Genomic DNA, 20,817 nt, shown 5'->3' with positions numbered 1-20,817 from the left:
ATCCAATGCTGCACAACTGAACTGATCCAATGCTGCTGTGAAAAAAAGAAGCTATATCCATGTTGGATAGAATATCCAATTTAAATAAAAAAATAACCTTAAGGGACAACTTCAATGTTTTTTTTCCTCTTAATGCATTGCATAAAGATCGGATCGGGAAAAATCGGTATCAAAATCAAATGATCGGAATCGGATCGGGAGCAAAAAAAGGTGATCGGGACATCCCTAATAATTAATAGCAGGTATTTTCCTTTTAAATGAAACCAGATCTCTGCAACCTGCTGATCTGAAACGATGCATCCTTGCTTCCTAACTATATAAATGTACAGCAGTTACAGTCACGTTTCAGACATGTGCTTCTTTTACAAGATTTCCAAACAGTAAAATGCAACATCTCGCTTGACAGTAGAATCTGCCACAGTTAAAAAGTGTGAAAAGGTCAAAGCCTCTATGTGCTGACAGGAGTAGCAGCACAACATAGTTTGTGTCTGCCTTGAATTATCACCTTCGATAGAAAGAAGTTAGATAAAGAAATACAGCAAGGGGAATGGTATTACATTTTTTAAACAAGACAGGAACAATTTCATTTAAGGTATAGAAGGCAGATATGGCATAGGGGAGTTTTAACTACTGAACATCCATCTTGTAGCTCTCTACAAACACAGCTGTCAGGACATGAATACACTGTGCCGGGTCTTAGCGAACTCTAACAGAACAACACAATCAAGTCACGTCCAATATATTCATAAATGGCTGGCTGACACATTCATCACACAGCACTTCGCAGAGTACAAAGAACATACTGTAAATACAAATTAAAACCATATAAATATACTGCATGTGGAATATCCTCCAGCTTGTCATTGGCTCGGGAAATACATTTATAGCCCCACAATGACTCTCCTCTATAGTGTCTTTTAAAAAGCTATGAACTTCTTTTATATTTCATTGTTTGATAAATATACATCTGAAGCACATCCACCTTTGACACTAATCCCAGAGGGCCGTAAACACTCTTTAATGCATCGGTAAAAAACATCTCTGAGAATAAAAACAACACATCTGAATGTATGCACACATTAATGCCTGAATACACTTTGATCCAGGATATGAATTATACCCATTATTTCTAAACTGCAATTGCTCCTGCAGGATAATGTTTATTTATTCATGCTAATTGGTGGTGCAAACACTGGAAAATGTTGATTTGAGGAGATTATCATTTTGAGAAAGATGTGTGCTTATGTACTGTGTACTACAAAGATGATTTTAGTTATTTCCTCCCTAAACCCAATGCATATATTCTACTGAAAACCTGCAGCAGAGATTAGAGAAGCAGGCATAACAATGTTTTTGGTCGATAAAAAGAAGTTATCCCATGACTGTTTTATCTTAACAATAAGCAAGGCTCCAATGATATTAATGAAGCAACCAACGAGCTAAAGCTAATCAAGAATACAAAAAAGCATTTAAAGCCACAAGTAAGGATGTCATTATACCAGGAACTAAGTATTTGATACCAATACAAGGAATATTCAACAATTCTGAAACCAATTTGCTGCTACATTAACACAACAATGATCTTATATAGATATTTAGATAACATCAAATCACTCTGCCTTCACAAGCACATTACAAGTACAATGCAATGCTTGTTTACTACTACTTCTGAACATCCACTTGCTCAGCTAGTCTTTGCTTTTTGTTTTTACTTGTTTTAGCTCTAGATGACACAATGTGGCCGAGACATCAGCTAATGGAAAGAATCCACACCGCATATCAACCACTCTAATGTGCACCTGCTTTTTATTGAGTTACGTTTTGCTTCTCCTTTCAGCTTTTACAATCCACTGATACAAATAGTGTTTCCAACACTTACATGTGCCTCGGCCGATGCTTCAATGTATTCATTTATTCAATGTGTGCAACGCTTTCATACTGTAAAGGTTATATAACTAGAATGGATTTGATTTGCAAATGCAGCTGTGTCATATACTTAGTCATTATGGACAAAAGGATCCATAAACGTATTGAATTGCAGGAACAAGACTAAAAGAAATGTGTTACTTCCACCCTCTCACAGTGTGCCTGTGTGTGTGTGTGTGTGTGTGCGTGCGTGCGTGCGTGCGCGTGTGTGTGTGTGTCTCTGGCTGAGCGTGTGTGTGTCTCTGGCTGAGTGTGTGTGCTGCAGAGTGGATATGAGAGCACCTGGCAGCCACTTGGCAACTTTCCGTCCCATTTCATCCCCCCCTCTAATGAGTGAACGTGGGCCCGGCTCCTCTCTCATCCACATCAGGATGCACAACTGAGAGTTTCCACTAACAACCCCATTGATCAGGGATTGCCGACTAATTGTAAGCACCCCACGCTTCTCCCATTACTACTTCACTTTACACAGAGCGGTCTGGTTGGTAGGCAGGAAGTTGGGAAGTTTATCTTGCCTATTCTGAATTTATTTGTTTACTTTTTTGTGGTAGTGCTTTTTAGATTAGTGAATGTGTGTCAGTGTCTGTTTTTTTAATCAAATATAAGCAGACAAAAACTAGTGATCTGTCATAAAAGAAAGGAAGATTAAAAGAAAAGTTGTAGAGATGTTCTTTAGGCTAGGGTGGGGGATGACAAATTTATGTCTGACAATCTGAATTAAACAACTATATACTGATGGGTATGTGTACGCATGTGTACGTCTTTTTAATTAAAAAGGTACATTACTGTAGATTTACAGCAAGCACATACAGTACATGTTGGTTAGGAATAGATTTAGGATAGCTTATTTGGGGATACAAGAGACAGCTAACTGGGTGAATTGCCTTCTTTGTTAATACCATGAATAGGTTTAGTTAGAATTTGATCTGAGCACTCAAAGTCAAAGTGACTTCCAATGCTGAATGCATTCAACCAAAGCATTGAAAGATCCCTCCGTGTTCAGAGTAAAGCTGCAGTCTGTGCGATTTGAGGGTATGAAGGTTAACAAATTAGATATAGAAAATTATCATAATAGTAGGGGTGCACCGAATGGGAAATTCTTGGCCGAAACCGATACCGAAAATAGGAAACAGTTGGCCGAAAACCGAATGCCGAAAGGCCGAAAATGATTAATAGAAATATATATAATGTATACATTTTTTACCAATGTTGTTCAACTGCCTGATTATGGAAAAAGAAATGATTATGGCAAAACTTAACTTAAATAATAATCACTATTATGGGTCCATAAAACATTTATTCAGCACTTTTGAATGCATACAGTACATTCATTCCAAGTCAAGTGCATTTTCTTTTCTCTGTAGGATAACTACAACAAAGTGCATTCAGAACAAAGCCAAGGTGCTTTAAAACTGCATAAACATCTAGGCCAGTAGGCATACAACAAAATAGTGTAAATAANGCGCTGGAGAGGCAGTAGTACATATGCCAGGCCTGTAGATGGTGCTGTTCTCACAGAATCAGCCCATGCAAAGACAGTGTTAAATTGAGCGAAANCCGAAGTGGTGAAAGTCTTTGCAGTTACACCCCCTCGAGAAATGTCAGCTGAACACGTTTTACAAATCGCAATCCGCGCCTCTTTCTCTGATATTTTTAAATATCTCCAAGCGGCAGACATGTTGGCTGTGAGCCAGCCGCGAGCATGGTCGCGCGCCGTGCTTGTCGCCGCGTTTTGATTACGTCATCACAACAACACGATAGCTTACCAACGTAACCCTGTTCTCTGACATTCGGTGATATTTTTTCGGTGCTAGAACCTTTTAACCATTTTCGGCCGATAATTTTCGGGGGCCGAATATTCGGTGCATCCCTACATAATAGAATAGCTGCTTTCTTTGGTTGAGGAAGCAATTGTTATGGTTTCTATGGACACCAGAAACTGATTTTTAGGAGAGGAACTCATTAAATTTTAGATAGAAAGTAAATTAATTTAACATAATCCCATTTTAAATGTATGCATATGGTGTGCATCCCCGCTTTGTTCAGGTGGTACAACTATGACTATGGTCTAATATTTAAAATGATGAGATCAATGCTTATTCGTAAAGACTATGTTTTTGTGTCCAAAAGTGATTTTATTTGTAATGAAACTCATAGGGTTATTCGTTTCTGCCACAAGTGCAAAAGCTAGACAAGGATCAAGGCTTTTGCTACATAGCCTCTGTAGTGTTATACCGTTTTAACTCAGTAGGGGCCTTTATCAAAGGGCAAAAAATATAAAAGAAAAAGTCGCCCAAAAAATAGGACAAGAACTGAATAGTGAAAAGATTACAGCACACATTGCGCAGAGATTTTTTTCTTTGCCATGATGAAACATATAAAAGAACGTCTGATTCCAACTCAAGAAAGACAATGAAAAAATAAAAATTGCAGTTTTTGGGTTGTCACAAACAAGCTAAGCCCCTGCTGAGTACAAGATCATACAACAAAACAAGAGTCTGCCGTCAGTCACATCAACTTTTTATAGCTCTCTACATGCAAACAGTGATCCCAACAGTACCACATAAAAGGAGCTTTGAAAGATAATGTGGAATCTGAGTGAGTTAGAGACACTAATGCCTCAGTTTGTTATCACTCATAATGGTATATTGAAGCTTCCTACATTTACCCAAAGTGCCGTCTTAGATAGTACGCCTGCTGTTACTGCTGAGAGGAGATTTATTTTGAGGTCCTGGAAGAAGTTGGGTTAAAAACTCCTGAGAAATTATTTTAAGAAAAAAATATAGGAGGTCATTTTCATTCTGGACATAGTGTATAATCAAATGAATAGAATAGCTCTGTGAAAATGGGTTTGTCTCTTAATGTTTGGACACTGATGCGGTCCTGCCATTCAGATAAAAAAACACATGTAAGTGAAACTTGGCTGAGAGTAGGAAACGTTCCGTAAAAGATAATGTTCCTTCCTATGATTACTGTGTTGACCTTCAGATGGGAAAGAGGCACTGCTCCAGCCAAGCCTTCATCATTATCCACTGTGAGTACCAAGAGTTCACGCAGATCACCAAGAATTGTTGATGAATCTCAATTAGATTCGTCTCACTCCGTTTAATTCTACATATTCAGGATATGGTTTGCCAAAAGTATGGTTATCAACATCCTGGAAGTCATTTGTACGGTGGAGATGAGCGTTCATGTTAAAAGTGTTGATCTTGCTAAGTGTGCAGGACATTATGCTTCCCTTTTGCAGGGCTGATGATCGCCATGACACCTATCACTCTTGCTTTTTACCCGTGTGCGTGTTATTATTTTCAAATAAGCACTTTGCAAGTTCATTAAGCAATTCAAAGATCTGAAAATACATTGCATGGCATAACAGAATGCTACGGCAAAGGCTCATACTGTAAATGTTAATATTATGGCCGAGGGTGATCAATCAGTCAACGTTTACGAGCATTCGTGACTCCATCCGAAGTCAGGAGACAGACAACTGTTTTTGAAATTTTTGGATGATCAGGATTCAAAATCTGTATAAAGATAAATAATAGATGGTAACTCATAAAAGGGCCCAGAGCTTTTTGGTTCCTGGAGAGATTACAGTGAATTTCCTACAGCAGAACGGATAACAGGACTGGAGTCTGGAGCTCATTTGGTTTTCAAAAGAATTCAAATGCCGCAGTGAAGTCCACGGAAATCAGTCTTTCATGACTTTTCAGTGGAATATCTTCTGACTTTAAACAAGAGAGAAAAAGGCAGTCAAACAGCGATCTACATTTTGGTGCGAAAACAATTAGAGGAAGACTGGTAGACAACCAAAACATATATTTTTGAAGGTGTGTTTTCGTGTCATGCTGCTTTCGGATATCTTAAATCCCCTTATCCGAGGATTTAGATAACCATCTACAAAAAAATAAGATCAACAATTGAAAACGAAGCAAGGACACCCTAATGCTGTTTAAAGTGCAGCCGGATTTCTCCCCTGAGAGCTGAGGAGGTGTCGGAGTTGTACTGTAAAGTATTTAGGACACACACACAACTGTCCTCTTATGACTTAATGGGTCAAGTAACATAAGTGGCCCGTGAAGTTACCCAGAAAAAGTCCTGAGGGGATTCAAAGGGAAAATCCTAAAGGCCTTCTTGGTTTTTTTTTACTCTGAAACTCATCTCAGCTAGCAGTGTCCGCTCATAAGCAGATGGTGCAGTGCAGTCTCTCCTCCCTGCCAGGAAAAAGACTCTTTGAAAGTACAGTTACTTGATTAAGATTTACTGTATGAGAGCTTTTCAAATTAAATTGTGGCAAAACAATATATTGAAGATTCAACTTATTGCCGTGTACAGGTTCTATGTAACGAAACGGTTTCTCTGCATTTGACCCATCCTAGTTTTAGGAGCAGTGCCGTTACTGTATGTACGGCGCCCGGGGAGCAGTGTATGGAACGGCGCCTTGCTCAGGGACACCTCGGTAGCACTTGGTCTTTCCGGGACTTGAACTAGTGACCTTCCAACTGCCAAGCCAAGTCCCTATGGACGACCGCCCTATATTGGAAGACTCCCTGTGTTTCTATCCTCTCACTGTGAGAGAAAAGTCCAATGCAAGGCAGGGTTCACTGCTCTTCTCACATGACGTCTGTGACGAGTTATTCAAAGTGTATCCCGGACCCAGGGGCTGGAGTGTAATTTTAGAATTAATGTACAATTTAGCGCTTGGTGTTTGCAGCCTGTGAATTATTCATATGTGCTTCAGCAAGGGGCTCCGGTCTAGTTGGGGTAAGGCAGATGTTATGCATACAAATGAATATATTATGTCAGTAAATTAAAGAATGGGAGACGAGAGATTAGGGGAAACGTAAACATTGGTGCCAGGCAACAAAGCCAGATGTTTGCTCCCCGTCAAACCTTAAAGGTTGTACCATCCCAATGGAGATAGTCCAGGGTTTATGATTGTTATTTATTGTCATTAGTTATTTATTTATTTATGTATTTGTTGCCGTGGGAAAATCTGTCGTTAGTGGCCATATATTCATGCTTGGTGATTTCTGTATTTCAAATTCTTATTTAATGAACCCTAAATGCTGAATTTCCCAAATTGAACAAGCAGAAAGTACTTTTATCTTTATCACAATATCACTGTTGTGGTATGGATTAACTGTGAAATGCAAACTTGTAGAATATTGGTGAACAGCTTAGTTAATAAGACAGATATAAAGAGTCTGGTGCACAGCAAACAGCTAATAAGATAGCATCCACATTAAACAGCCTACCGTGTTTTAACTGGATTCAGTTAAGTTAAAAAGGTTAAAAACTAATGCACCAAGATTGAAACAAATGTCCTTCAACAATCAGACCTCTTAACAAAAGTTGCCAAAAAGCTGTTAAATCAAATGAATGTAAACAACCACAGCAAAGCATGAGGCATATTCATAGACAACAATTTTGTTATTCTCATCGCCATATAAAGTAATCAAAATTCCTGTCAAAAACAATTACACTGCAAGGCTGATAGAGGTACAGTGTCACATTTCGTTAGTATGCACTGAAAATGTCACCGGCCATCCAGCTCCAGTAATATGAGCGTGTTACATTGCAGTGATGAAGATGGACTGCTTTGGCATCGTCCACTGGCCAGCTGCGACCCAAAAAACCTGTTCAATCTCCTTCCAAAGCAGATTATGGAGAGCATCTGCAGATATCACAATATGCCTGTTTTCTAGTATTACTATCCATACCAACTTATTCTGAACAAATCTGAATTGTTTATTTCTTTAAAAGGTAATCTATTATGCAAAATCCAATTTTTTATGTCTCTTCTACATCAACATGTGTCCCCTCTGTGTGAAGAGATTCTGAACGTTTCAGGAGAAAAGATTCTCTTACTTTTTGTCCTGATCCATTTCTATAAAAACCTGTCTGAAAATCAGATTGTCGCCACTTTATGATGTCATAACGATGTTGTGGCTTGTGTAACCATTAGCCAATCACCAACCAATGTAACCCCCCCCCACCTTATCACCTGAATCTCCTCCTAGAGCACCATTGTGTTCTTTTTAACCAAATCTCTCTCAGAGGGGCGTGGGGAGGGGCTCCTTATTTTCATCTAAAGTAACAGAAACACTTTTGAAACAGGGCTGAAACAGAGGGGATTATGGGTAATGCTGCAATGATCTGTTTGGTGTTTGGAGCCAAACACTTCAGAGACATGTGTGTATATATCTGAGAGCTATGATATATTGATGAAAAACAGTATAATAGGGGACCTTTAAGTGTTTAGAAATGATGCTCGGCTCTATTCACTGAAGTTGTATTCAGTTTCCCAAACCTTCTTAAACATTAATATCAATAACTTCCAAGGCCCAATTCCTTCAAGGATCAAGGCTAATAAGTGTTACTGTATGCCTGAGAATGTTTATGCTGAGGCAGGCTTAACAGAAGCCCACAGAGAACAATTCAAGAGAGAGAGGGTTGAATGTGTGAATGTCAAACGAGCACTTACTTCTATTCTGCACAAACTATATATAAATTGTCTATTGTCAATTTAAAAAAAGCTTTAAAGTTATCGATTCTTTACCCTCACTTTCAAGGATTAGATATTAGTTTTACTCTCAAACAAATATGAAATGAAAACCTGAGCAGTCACCTGGTAGCATAATAACCTGATTTACACCTAAACAGATTTGACATTTGTTGAAATAACACAAGTCGCAGCACTGAACGTTGTCGCAAACACCAGCTTTAACGGTGTCTTAGGCTCTCGTTTGCACCCCATCCCGATCATCCTTCATAACGGTGTTGCCATCGCTGACAGCTTTTACACGTAATGAGGAAGGCTAGATTATCTCGAAAACTTCCATCAGGTATTTCATATGGCCAAATCAGTCAATTTATTACATAAAATTGCATTTCACTGGCAGCCCTAGGTCTCGCTACAGCCTTCATAACAGGCTCGGTTAGTGTGGCGCTCGTTCTGGGACTCCAATTACAGAGCGAGCTGGAATCCGGCTGGCATTTGTCTGTCTTTGTCTCCTCCGTGATGACATTCAGTTTGTAGAGTTTATAGGGCGCTGCATTTCCCGGATCTATAATTATTTTTTGTTTTCCTCATCCAGACTAAATGTAGGAATATAATATCCTGCAATCCATTTTCTAAACGGCTCATCCTGTTCAGGGTTGTAGCACACATTAAGTGAATGATTGCAGTCGGACGCTCCATGGACAGGTTGCCAGTCTATCGCAGTGCAATGAATATTACAGTGTGTCGTGTGTGCAGTGTGGACATTTCAACACATTTATGTATGAGATAAGATAAGATGGACCTTTATTAATCCTTGTGGGGAAATTAAGTAGTTTAACAGCAACAGGGTAAGATTGAAAAACAGGACAGCACAGATTAACACTGATTAATAAAAAAAGGTAACAATAGGTAAATAACTATAAAATAAGAAATTAACATAATACATATTTAGTCATGTGTACGTGTGTGTTCTAGTACCGAGCAAGATTGAAAGGGAATTAACTAGCCCAAAATAAAAACAGGATGTCAACTGGTTATGAATTTAAAGAAGCAAAGTATGTTAAAAGTCTCAAGTTATTGACTGTATGATTAGTATGACAGATGAACAGATCGCCACTGGGCTTTCAACTAAAGACACAGCCACGCAAAAACTGCGGCATGTGTACGGCTCCTTATCTGAAGTGCCGGAGCCGTGTTCTGGTGCTCTCCGTCAGCACTGCACCCCTGTTTGACGAGACATATACCACGTGATGGCTCGTGTTGTGTTCAAGGACCCTGACCTTGGCCAGGAAAAACAGGCACTCGCTTGTTTAATTTTGTTGCGGTCTAGATTTCTTAAATGTTTTTCTTTTTTGCGTGTGTTTATAAATTACCTCGAGGGCCGTACCAAATGGTCTCGCCCGGGGGCCGGAGGTTACCCACCCCTGCTTTAGGTTATGGAAATGAATGTAGCCCACAAACATCATGAATTTATTCTGCAGGAGTTTGAAACAAAGACCTAATTCTTACCTTTTCTGCACTAGGAGTTTGTTCGCAAGTTTTTTTGTACAAATTAACTGTATTACTGTACTCAGCTCAGCTGTTCCTGTGTCTTCTCTAATTTCGGTATAGCTTGATGTCCATTTGAAAAGTACATTGTTACGTAGCTTGTAAAATTGAAGTTTTTACACTAAACTGACCTCAGTTGTGTAATAATGAGAAGCCTTCAATGTACGGGGTGATGCTTGAATTATACATGCTTTTCTGTACACTTCGCTCTCCTTCTCGTTAACTGGCCTGGAAATGAGTTTGCTGAAAACTGGCCAAAGTGAGATATCCCTTCTTTTTTTTCGGCTTACAGAACATGGCGCGTTAAAGTGAATCACAGCAGACAGCTGGGGCCGCCCTTTATGGTAATGCACCCTCTACAATTACTGCTTCGACCTTCCCTGGTGAAGAAAGATGGGGAGACGTCCATTTAGCCGCCCTTTCAAACACTTAGTGGCAGACATGTTGGGCAGAGGGATCACCCTTTTGCCTGACATTGACTCTTGTTTAGAGGAGACAGAGAAGACATTAGAAAGGTGGCAGGTTGACAGATGAGATGCATCCCTCAGACAACAAGAGGACTGAAGCGCATTAATGCCTCCACACCGCCCTGCGCCACAGGAACATGAGGCTGAAAGTAACTGTTTTAAATGACAATAGATAATGGTGCTTGATGTAGGCTATTCCTTCATTTTACAGAATGTGTCATAATGATAATGCTGTTTCTGACGGTTTTTATTGCACCAGTTTAATCTTGTACAAAAAACAGAAATCGACAGAACTCAAGGTATTAGTATTTAGCTAATTATCGTTTCCTAACAAAATTGTATAAAGTTAAGTAGGAGTTTCTGATGGTATCTTCACTGCAGACATTGTTTTTGTTTGGAGCTGAGAATTAAACTGCAATTCCTCTCTTTGGTATAAAGTGTAACCTTTTGAATAAAGTAAATCAGTAAATCCACACACTTAATTCCTCTACAAACTTTAGCTTTTAGAGGGGAGATTGTATGTATACGCAGATGAACAAAAACAACGTTGTATTAATGATGATGAGTTACTGGTTTGCATTTACAAAGATAAACCAAAACACTAATTAAAAAATGTATTTTGTACTTTACACACTAAAGCACAAAACTCCATTCTCATCAAATGTGAATTTATTTTTGCCACTACACTGCCGCTAAACTGATACAAAAAGGTTTGAGCTTATTTTTTTTTAAAAACATTGTTTATCTCTGATCCCATCCTTACTCGCCCTCTTCAACTTGTTCCAAGGCCCGTTAGACAACTACCCATATTTACATACATAAGACATTTTATGATTTTTATGCCGACGTGTTTAACGGCCAAAACACTCGGGTTGTTTTCCGAAATCTGTCCAAGCTTGTTCACTACTCGTACATGTTGCAGTACAACACATGACTCTGGCATTAAACAATGTCTCAACAAATATCACGCGTCAGTGGCTGGTAATTGTCACTGTGGGAAACTACATGTATGCTTTTTTTTATGCATTTAGAAGAACCTAGTAAGTGAAAACCAGCATAAATCACCATGGGAAATGTTTGCCCCGGAGCATGCTTGGTTGACTGTGTTTCAAAATGTGATTATCTTGTGAGATCTTCACATTGAGGCAGAGGGGGAAGATGATACAGTGCTGTGCTCCAAATGGATTTCCTAGAGTGGAGATTTGAGTTAAAGGTGCTCTGTATGAGGTGTTTTCTTCTGCTTCACATACAAAAATGAGGGTAGTCCAAAGGATCCTACAGCAGATGTGTTAATCCAATGTGTCTGTGTCACTTTGAAATGATTACTGATAATCCATCATTCCATTTGTATGTCAATTACGGAGATTTCATATTAGCTGCTACGATAGCTACGATAGCTACTAGAGTGTGTAGCTTCCGGTTCCGGGGCATTCTGGCTATGCATCACTCATTCACCAATGGGTAATGTTTAGATTTATTTAGGAACTTCCACTCGATTCTATTGGCTCTAACGGTTCAAAAGAGGTGTCAATCATCAAAATCGACCGATGGGTTCCAGAGATTTGGAAAATCCACCCAAATGACCCCAGAAGTGGGTTTTTTTTTCTAAACCTCTCTAAAAAGGTCAAATGTCACTTGTTTTGCATCAATCTTGATACAGGGTACTTATCATATGTTGTACTTTGGATTCCTAAAGCTTTTAGTCTCCGATACCTCATTCAAGGGTGGTTTTCACTATAAGTAAATTTTTGGGATTTTTGGGATTTTTTGGACGGACACAATAATTAACATTTTTTATTATGTTCAATCTGAATTTACTTTAAAATAAAAACATTCTATATTGATTCTGACTTTTCTACATCCAACTCACAGGTGTAACCTTGCTTTGAGTTAAAAGATGATTAATTTACCACTTTTAAAAGTGAAGATATAGTCTGGGAATGTCATTTTCGAGCCTGAGGCCTGAAAAACAGGTTAAGCCATACTGTGGCCTCCATCAGACACCAGCCCTACACCCAGCCTCTAGTGTGTACAATGCATGTTGGGTATATTGCATGTCATAGGAGAAGAAAGAAGAGCAAGAAATGAGAAATGGAAACTCACCCTTCATCCTCAAGCTCTCAGGGATCCCATCCTGCAGGAACAAGCACAAAAAGAAAAAGGACAAGAGTTAACAGTTATTAAAAAATCACAGGATTACAGCATCAACATGTTTTCATTTAAAACAGGGGGACACCTTGGTGCTGTACCGTAGACATTGTATTCAACAGCTCAGGTTTCAAGTGAGATCGTGTCTGTGCAGTCATGACGTTAAGATCCAATGATCTCACTCTCACTGAATGCTAAAACTTGTCCGACACATTGTAGTGTTGTCTGTTTGAATGGCAGTTTATGCACGCATAAATCGGAGATTAACGTTCCATTATATTAGGTGGTATTTGCATCACTTACATACACAATGATAAACCTTTCCCATTGTCACATCACCTCTTTTGTATTTTAAGGATTAAGGCAGGTCTTTGTAGAGCACATTTCATACACAAACCCTTCTAAAAAGGCTTTACATAATGCATACATAATATAAAAGAAGCCGAAAAACAGCATACAATTATTAAAATAACAAAATCTTTTGTATTAAAAATATTTAAACATTAATATATATACTGATTCATACATACAGGATATGATGCAAGGTGGTTCATTATGAGTTTTTAATGATCAGCTGAAGGCAGTATATGTAGTATTTAAATATATTCAAGGATATTTAATCATTTCTTAACAATCTTTTCTCTAACACAAATTAAAAGTTACATTTTATCTCACTCGCAGTTTAAGGATCTCCAACATTATTGCTGCTTTTATATTCTCTGCTTTATTTTTAGTATGCATTTGAGTGGATATCCATGTATGGCTTTCAAAGTATCTTGCACCATTTGATCATATTTGCAGTTCAACATTTCCCAAAACATCACTGATCTTTATTTAAGAAAAAAAAAAATAGTTGACTTGTAAAAAATATATTTCATAGCATAGACGTATAAAGAAGAGCAAATAGCCTTGACCCTTTGAGAAGGAGCGCCATAAAATCAGCTGCCTTTAGAGCATGCATAGTGATTACGGTCGTGAAAAACGCTGTTATCAGGACGACTATTCTGAGAAGCTGCTCCCCACAGAACCGTGAATACGAAAGGAAGAGGCATTAATATTTGATTTCTCTACAGTGAAATCTGCATTGCTCATGCTTCTCGTTCTCGTTCAGAAAATTCTGACTATCTCGAGCAAGATGCCGTTATGAAGTGGATGCATTATGCAACAGGTCTACAGTCAATATGAACATCGGTCCCTGTGGGCCTACTGAAAATAGCTGATTACCCAATCCCTGGGTCTGAACAGAAAATGTGAATACTGAATATGTATCTTAATACGATAAGCTTGATTTGACAAAAGTTAGTATGCAATGCATTTCGACTTTAGAGTATTGTATGGATTTTTACACCCAAGAGATTTCATCCATTATAATGTAATCTTCACTGCAAGACTAATTTAAATCACCTTTTTCTTCTTCGCTTGTTATATTGTGTATACTTGTCAGTGATACTGGCCGTTTCTCAATCTCGAGGAAACTGGCTTCCAAGCCAATATTTCAAGGATGCTACGTCATCGAGTGCCGCCGAAGGGCTGTTCCAATCTCCAGCATACTTGGAATTCCACCGAGGCCGCGTCCTTGGTTTGGGGGAAATTTCGAGGCTGCACATGGGTAGACTTCGCGTCCTTAAAATCCCCACAATGCTTTGCGCACGGACCAATTTCAAAAACCCTTGCGGAGAATGGCTGAACCGACGAAACACACATTTAAATGTAAGTATGTAGTGGCGTAGAACATGTGTTGGTAAATATGTTACTTTGTTACATTTGTTTGTTATCTCCAAAAATGTGTTCCGTGAAAGTAAAGCAAGTTCATAATTAGATAGACATCGTGAGGTATTTATTTTCGGTACAGTTTATGTTGAAACCGTTAGAGAGAGTGGCACACTTGTTAGCCTGTTCCATTCTTCTTTGTTTTCCGAAGCCGTGGCTTGGAAGCATACTTGCTTCGTTTCTGAAGGAAGTGACTTGGAAGTACGCGACTACCAAGCCAGTATCCTCGCGATTGAGAAACAGCCAGTATCTCAAATGCTTTTTCTCTTGCGGGTTTATTACAAGGTGAGTTCCTTATTTTATTTCCTGGTTTTTAACACATGTGCTCTGTCCAGTACTGTGTTAGCGATGCTAATGTAAACACCGACCATATTACGTCCAAAACAGTCGGGCATTGTTTCTGATAGCAACGTTTCTGATTGGGCCGTGGGTCCACATTTCAGATATTACGTCATATCGGACGCAAATCTGGATCAGCTCCGTTGTTCCCCCGTTTTTAGAGATTTGGGTACGGAGGAAAAGAGAGAGGGTTTTGTTTTCTGACGCTGCGTGAGTTCCCTGACACACCGGGGACACATCTTTATGTATAAAAGACATAAAAAAGTGCATTTTGCATGATAGGTCCCCTTTAATACATGTTGCAGCCTGAGATACATTTTTAAATGAAAGCTAAGGGTTGAATTTCTTCCTCTTGGTGACATTTCCCCGTTTTGATTCTCTGCCTGAATGAAATCAGGACCTCTTATTTATTAAAAATAAATTCCCTGGGTCCGGCTATGCACCATTTAATCAAAGTTAACTTGATTGTCGAAATACTCTTTCCCACAGTCCCGAGGTATAAAAAAACACACACATTTAAATGCAAGTACACTCAATCAAAGGGCATCCTCCAGAGCCTCATCCCAATACCCCTCCTCGTTTCCTCTCTTCCCCTCCTCCGGGACTTGACCTGGAAATCGATCAAGACACGCCATTTTGAAGGACGTCCCAATAGCTGAAATACACACAGGCCGTTTCTCAATCTCGAGGAAACTGGCTTCAAAGCCAATATTTCAAGGATGCTACGTCATCGAGTGCCGCCAAAGGACTGTTCCAATCTCCAGCATACTTGGAATTCCACCGTGGCCACTTCCTTGGTTTGGGGGTAATTTCCAGGCTGCACATGGGTAGACTTCGCGTCCTTAAAATCCCCACAATGCTTTGCGCACGGACCAATTTCAAAAACCCTTGCGGAGAATGGCTGAACCGACGCAGCACACATTTAAATGTAAGTATGTAGTGGCGTAGAACATGTGTTGGTAAATATGTTACTTTGTTACATTTGTTTGTTATCACCATAAATGTGTTCCGTGAAAGTAAAGCAAGTTCATAATTAGATAGACATCGTGAGGTATTTATTTTCGGTACAGTTTATGTTGAAACCGTTAGAGAGNGTCAAATAAGATATGAATGAACAACAAAAATAAAATAAGTTACATTTATTTGTTATTGGCTATGGTAGGTTATTGGTTATGTTCACATACTTATTTGATTAATAAAATGTAAACCAATCTTTTTCATATGGGTGTTTAGAGTTGTACCCCCTAGATCTAGTAATAATTCTGCTTAAAGTGCACCAGATTGAAGCATTTTACTTTAAAGGTCACATGTCATGGCCATTTCCACTGATCATAATTCCATTGTTGAGGTATACTAAAATAGAAAAATACTGTGCAATTTTCCAAACTCACATTGGTTTCGCATACAGCATCTCTGTAAAGTATGTGTATTCAGCAGTATTCACTTTCTCCACTAAACGGCTCACTGCATAACATGTTAATACTGTACTGAGTATTTAGGGCAGATATTTGCAAATAATATAACAACATCACTTTCTAATCAAAATTAGATTGGGTCATTGAACAAAGCTATCAGTTATACAATTGATCAAACTATAAAATGTTGAAAGATGGTCAAAGAGCCATTTCTTCTGATCAACAGTCCAAAATATAATACATTTACTAACAGTAAATAGATTGCGGTAATTCATTTCAGTCAATCAATACGTCAATTTATCAACTTTTTGTGCCAGCACTAAAAGTAAACGATGTTGGTAATTATATATAATTGGAATAAACAAAGTAATGGTCACAACTATGTGTGAAGCCATGCTATACTATGTGTTTTAATTTAAAAGTAGGTTGATAAAAAGTCAAAATAAATCTATGAAACTAAAAGAAAACCATGATCTAGTAAACAAACATAATCTTTCTTGATATTAAACAAAACACTGTTGACCAACAACCCAGTAGGCACAATCAAAAGGAAAAACACAACACCTGTGGCTGTGTGACATTCTTCGAATCCCCCCGCCCTCCGAAAGGGTTTGACATTTAGAACAGTACAGGTAGAGAAGATATCAAATGGCGCTTATTTGCATATGGCAGAGAGTGTTCACACTTCATTTGTTTGAAGAGAATGATTTCCCGAGGGCAGCTGGCAGGCCTGTCTCTGCTGCCCGGAGACTCTGGGGATGAGGAGGCACCCAGCTGTACAACCCGCGGTTCATCTGCACCTGTCACAGCTAGCTGGCTGACCGCCCACATTCTCCTCTGGCTTCTCTCTCTCTCTCTCTCTCTCTCTCTCTCTCTCTGGCTTCTCTATCTCTCAACCCCTCACTCCTTTTCCTCTCCTTCACCTGCTTCAGTTCTCACATCCCTCACTCCTCCACACCCTCAACTTCCAAGTACACTTCAACTTGAAACGTATGACTGCAAATTGCTTCATACCTGTGTAGTGCTGCGTACCTGGACTCACATTCAGGTTCAGGTCCGGACTCAAGTCCAGAGGTTCAGGTTCAGACTTATAAGTCCGGACCGGAACCCATGGCTTGTGTCAAGTTGTGTGAGTAACTAAAGTGAACTTATTGTGAGCTAATTATCAATTGAAAATAAACTCATAATCAACTCAAATTCAANCAATATTACATATGAAAATGAGTATGTAAATTGTCTTTGGAGGAATGATTTAAATGAAATTTACAAGTGTAATATAGTTTTATATGTATTTGATTATGTATTGGTTACTATCAATCTATAGGTCGACGTCTATATTAGTTCATTAATGTACTCGGTGGAAATGGTCGTCACTCCTTGTTGTAATTACGTGTTATATAGTTTTACATCCATAATTTATTGTACTAGTAAGATTTAACCCTGTAATGGGTTATTCATGGAATTAACATCCAATGAAAGTTTCAACTGGAAATAAGTACGTTTACTGAGAAACAATGCAAGAAAATATTGTACTTATACACAGGGCCACAAGGTCCCCTTGAGGTGGTCACCAGTCCTTTTGCTGTTGGGAGAGAATATAAATGAGGTATGGGTTTAAAGAATTTTTCCCGACGTTGCCTAGGACTAAGTCTGACTAGTTCTAAACTTGTGAAGACACTGCAGTGCCTTCACCGGTGGAATGGATAACCAGGTTGAGGTGGTTAAAGTCCTCCTCTGTCGTTGCCTGTAACGGCAAGCTTTCACGCACCTCTGCGTACATTGTCATTACGGTCCGCACACTACCACCAACAAGAGGTCTTAGCGGTACGTCTTCTGTTTCACTCGCTTTACTCCTTACAAATCCCTGATTTTATTATAGAGTTAAAGGTGGGGTAGGTAATTCAGTTCAGAAACACTTTCTGTTATATTCCATGGAATGCTCTTAACACACCGATAGCAATGAATATATTAAATGCTTTGACAATAAATACATTAAAAATGTCATCTGTGGAAGCACGACCAATCATCTGAGCCGGCCGGCTAAAATAACTGGATGGCCTACCTGCCTGCCAGCCTTCCATCTGTGCACAAACTTATCTCGTGCCCTCATTGGTCAGGTGCGCATTCGTGTTTGTTGGGGGGAAGGGCTCTGTAAGGAAGTTTGAAGGAAGGGGCAGATTTTTTTCGGCTGCGTAGTTTCAAATTCTAGCGCACTCGAGCTGGTTTCTCCATTCTTACCTACCCTACCCTTAAGTAAAGTACCCCAAAATCGTACTTAAGTGCAGTACTTGAGTAAATGTATAAAAGGCACGATATATATGGAGTAACATTCACAAGCTACCCTGCAGCATTCAAAGACATTAAAATAAGCTCCACGTTTATCAGCTGTGAAAAACACATCAATGCATCAGTAGGCTAATTATATTAAACATATGCTAATGCTTAGGATGTACACAGTTAGATGTTAGCAGCTGGACTGGACTTACCTGTCATTACCGTTTGTTAGTATATCCCATTTCAGCCATTTGGTGGTAATAAAGTTGATTTTGGAAGGAATTTAAAAAACATAAAGGCAAGTTTATGTGCAAAAATACTCCACGAGAAGTCGTCTCGGTGTGTAAGCTAACAACACACTGCAGGTGAATTCAATTAAAGAGAGCAGTGGAAAGCCAAGATGTGATCGGTGCTGCCACCTGTGGCCAAGTGCTAATACATCAGTATAAGATATATGAGGTGCATGTTATATGACATTATATTGTATTATTGTAAAGTTGATATTATGTTATATCATAGTATATTATATCAATTGTATTATATTACTTTAGCATACCATATTGTAAAGGTACTATGTGGCTTAAATACATAAACCGTCAATGAGAAATCTGATGAAAACAATTAAATGACTATCTGATGCTGTTAAAGGGTGAAATACAATATGGGCCAAGTAGGGATGTATGGTACATACCTATACGTATACTTTTGGTTATTGCTACAGTATTGTATTTTTATTTAATTTCTTAAATATTGGTTAAAAAAGTAAATGTTTTTAACTATATGTATTTATTTATAAAAACAAATAAATGTGTCTTGTACAAAAAGTTATACAAGACTTGCAATACTCTCAGTTTCATTCCATTCTATAACGTGTCTTTCCATATTCTCAAGCTTTATTCAATATATTTAACTTTTCCATTACATTTTGCATCCAGCATGCGCCTGTAAGTAAAACTGCCTGCAAAGTGAGTTCAAACTCAATTCAATTTGTTTTTTCTGCATTGCCATCAGGTATATTCATGTATTTTTAACATCATATTCTTCTGCTTCACTTTTGCCATTGTGTTTTTCCTTTTGCTGGTGCACTTATCTTAAAGGTCCCATGTCATGGCCATTTATACTGATCATCATTCCATTGTTGAGGTATACTAGAATAGATTTCTGTATAGTAGCCTATGTGTTTTCACTCTCTGTCCCACACGGCTTGTTGGAACTCCTGCCCTCCCTCCCTGTGAGCCCAGTGTGCTCTGATTGGTCAGCTCGCCCACTCTGTTCTGATGAGTCCATCACCGTTACAGCGGAACATCAGTGATTATGTCTTACAATGGCGTTAGCAACCAGAACATTACACCAGTAAGGACAAACAGATGAGAATGCTGTGTGGGGTCTGGGTGCCCTGTTGGCGGGACGTTGCGGGGCTCGCTGCTGTGAGGAATGGACAGTGTGAGCTGGGTTCATTTTCCTGATTGTTGCGTGGGATCTGCGAGACAGCGAGACATCGCGAATGGACGCGGGAAGTGGGGGGGTTTTTGGTTTAACTAGTCATATCTTATGGTCGACTCGCGCGAATTTCTTAACGTGCGCCCTCCAGCTGAGTACAGTAGACTGTCGTATACCTCCTCTCCCCTTTCGTCTCGGCAATATAGACTGACCTGAAGTTCAAGGGGAGGTCACTGGATCGACGAAAGACTTATTTAAAGTTTGTTCGAGATCTTTAGTATACAAATATCTCTCGGTTTTGACCCTCGCGGTCACGAAGGGACGATGACCAGGGTACCAACGGTGACGGACGTTACGTTAAAGAGTCGACATGTCCACCTATAGTAAAACCTGACCTATCTCGTACCCCTGCTATTATACAAGTATATCATCCTTCTTCGTCTTCCTACACTTTGTAAGTATTCCCACATCCATTCAGACGGTAGATCAGACTGAAGGGGTACAAATAATAACCAGACGCGCATGTCGTTTTGGTTTATTTATTGTTTTGTATTAAGTAAGACCAGACAGGACTGTTATACGTTGTGAAAACGATTTCGATGTTGTAAAATACCAGACTCAGTTTCAGTTTAAGTTTGGAAATTACAGTTACATTTTTCATAAGTCAAACACACATGTCTGTCTCTCTAGCCTTATTATTTGGCAGGATATGTTAGGGCTTATGTTTTTATGTGTATTAATGTTTATACATATGTTTATACATATAGGATATGTAATATATATATATATAATATACATATATATAATATATATGTTAGTTGTCTGTGTAAATGTGTATACAAAGTGTAATTTCCAGGGTACACTACGAAAGGCCAATAATGGGCAGGGGAACACACAATAGAAAAAGACGTATGTTGCCAGACGTCAGTGTTTGGGCCACGCCCACGATCACCTCAGAGCGTCTACCCCCCACATCGTCGGGGGA

At 39.0% G+C, this 20,817-nt stretch overlaps 1 protein-coding gene across 1 annotated transcript in view; it reads right to left on the bottom strand.

The window, feature by feature from the left end:
• Positions 1-20,817, bottom strand: part of fstl5 (follistatin-like 5) — a 273,902-nt gene that overhangs the window by 166,382 nt on the left and 86,703 nt on the right. The window contains exon 3 of the mRNA XM_010795567.1: positions 12,550-12,580. Within this exon, the coding sequence (XP_010793869.1) occupies positions 12,550-12,580 (31 nt within the window). The remainder of the gene's footprint in view (positions 1-12,549; positions 12,581-20,817) is intronic.

This window comes from Notothenia coriiceps, unplaced genomic scaffold (assembly GCF_000735185.1).
Source record: "Notothenia coriiceps isolate Sejong01 unplaced genomic scaffold, NC01 NC01_scaffold00037246, whole genome shotgun sequence".
Classification (NCBI taxonomy): domain Eukaryota; kingdom Metazoa; phylum Chordata; class Actinopteri; order Perciformes; family Nototheniidae; genus Notothenia; species Notothenia coriiceps.
The sequence above is the reverse complement of the archived record's forward strand: the minus strand, read 5'-3'. Positions and strand labels throughout refer to the sequence as shown.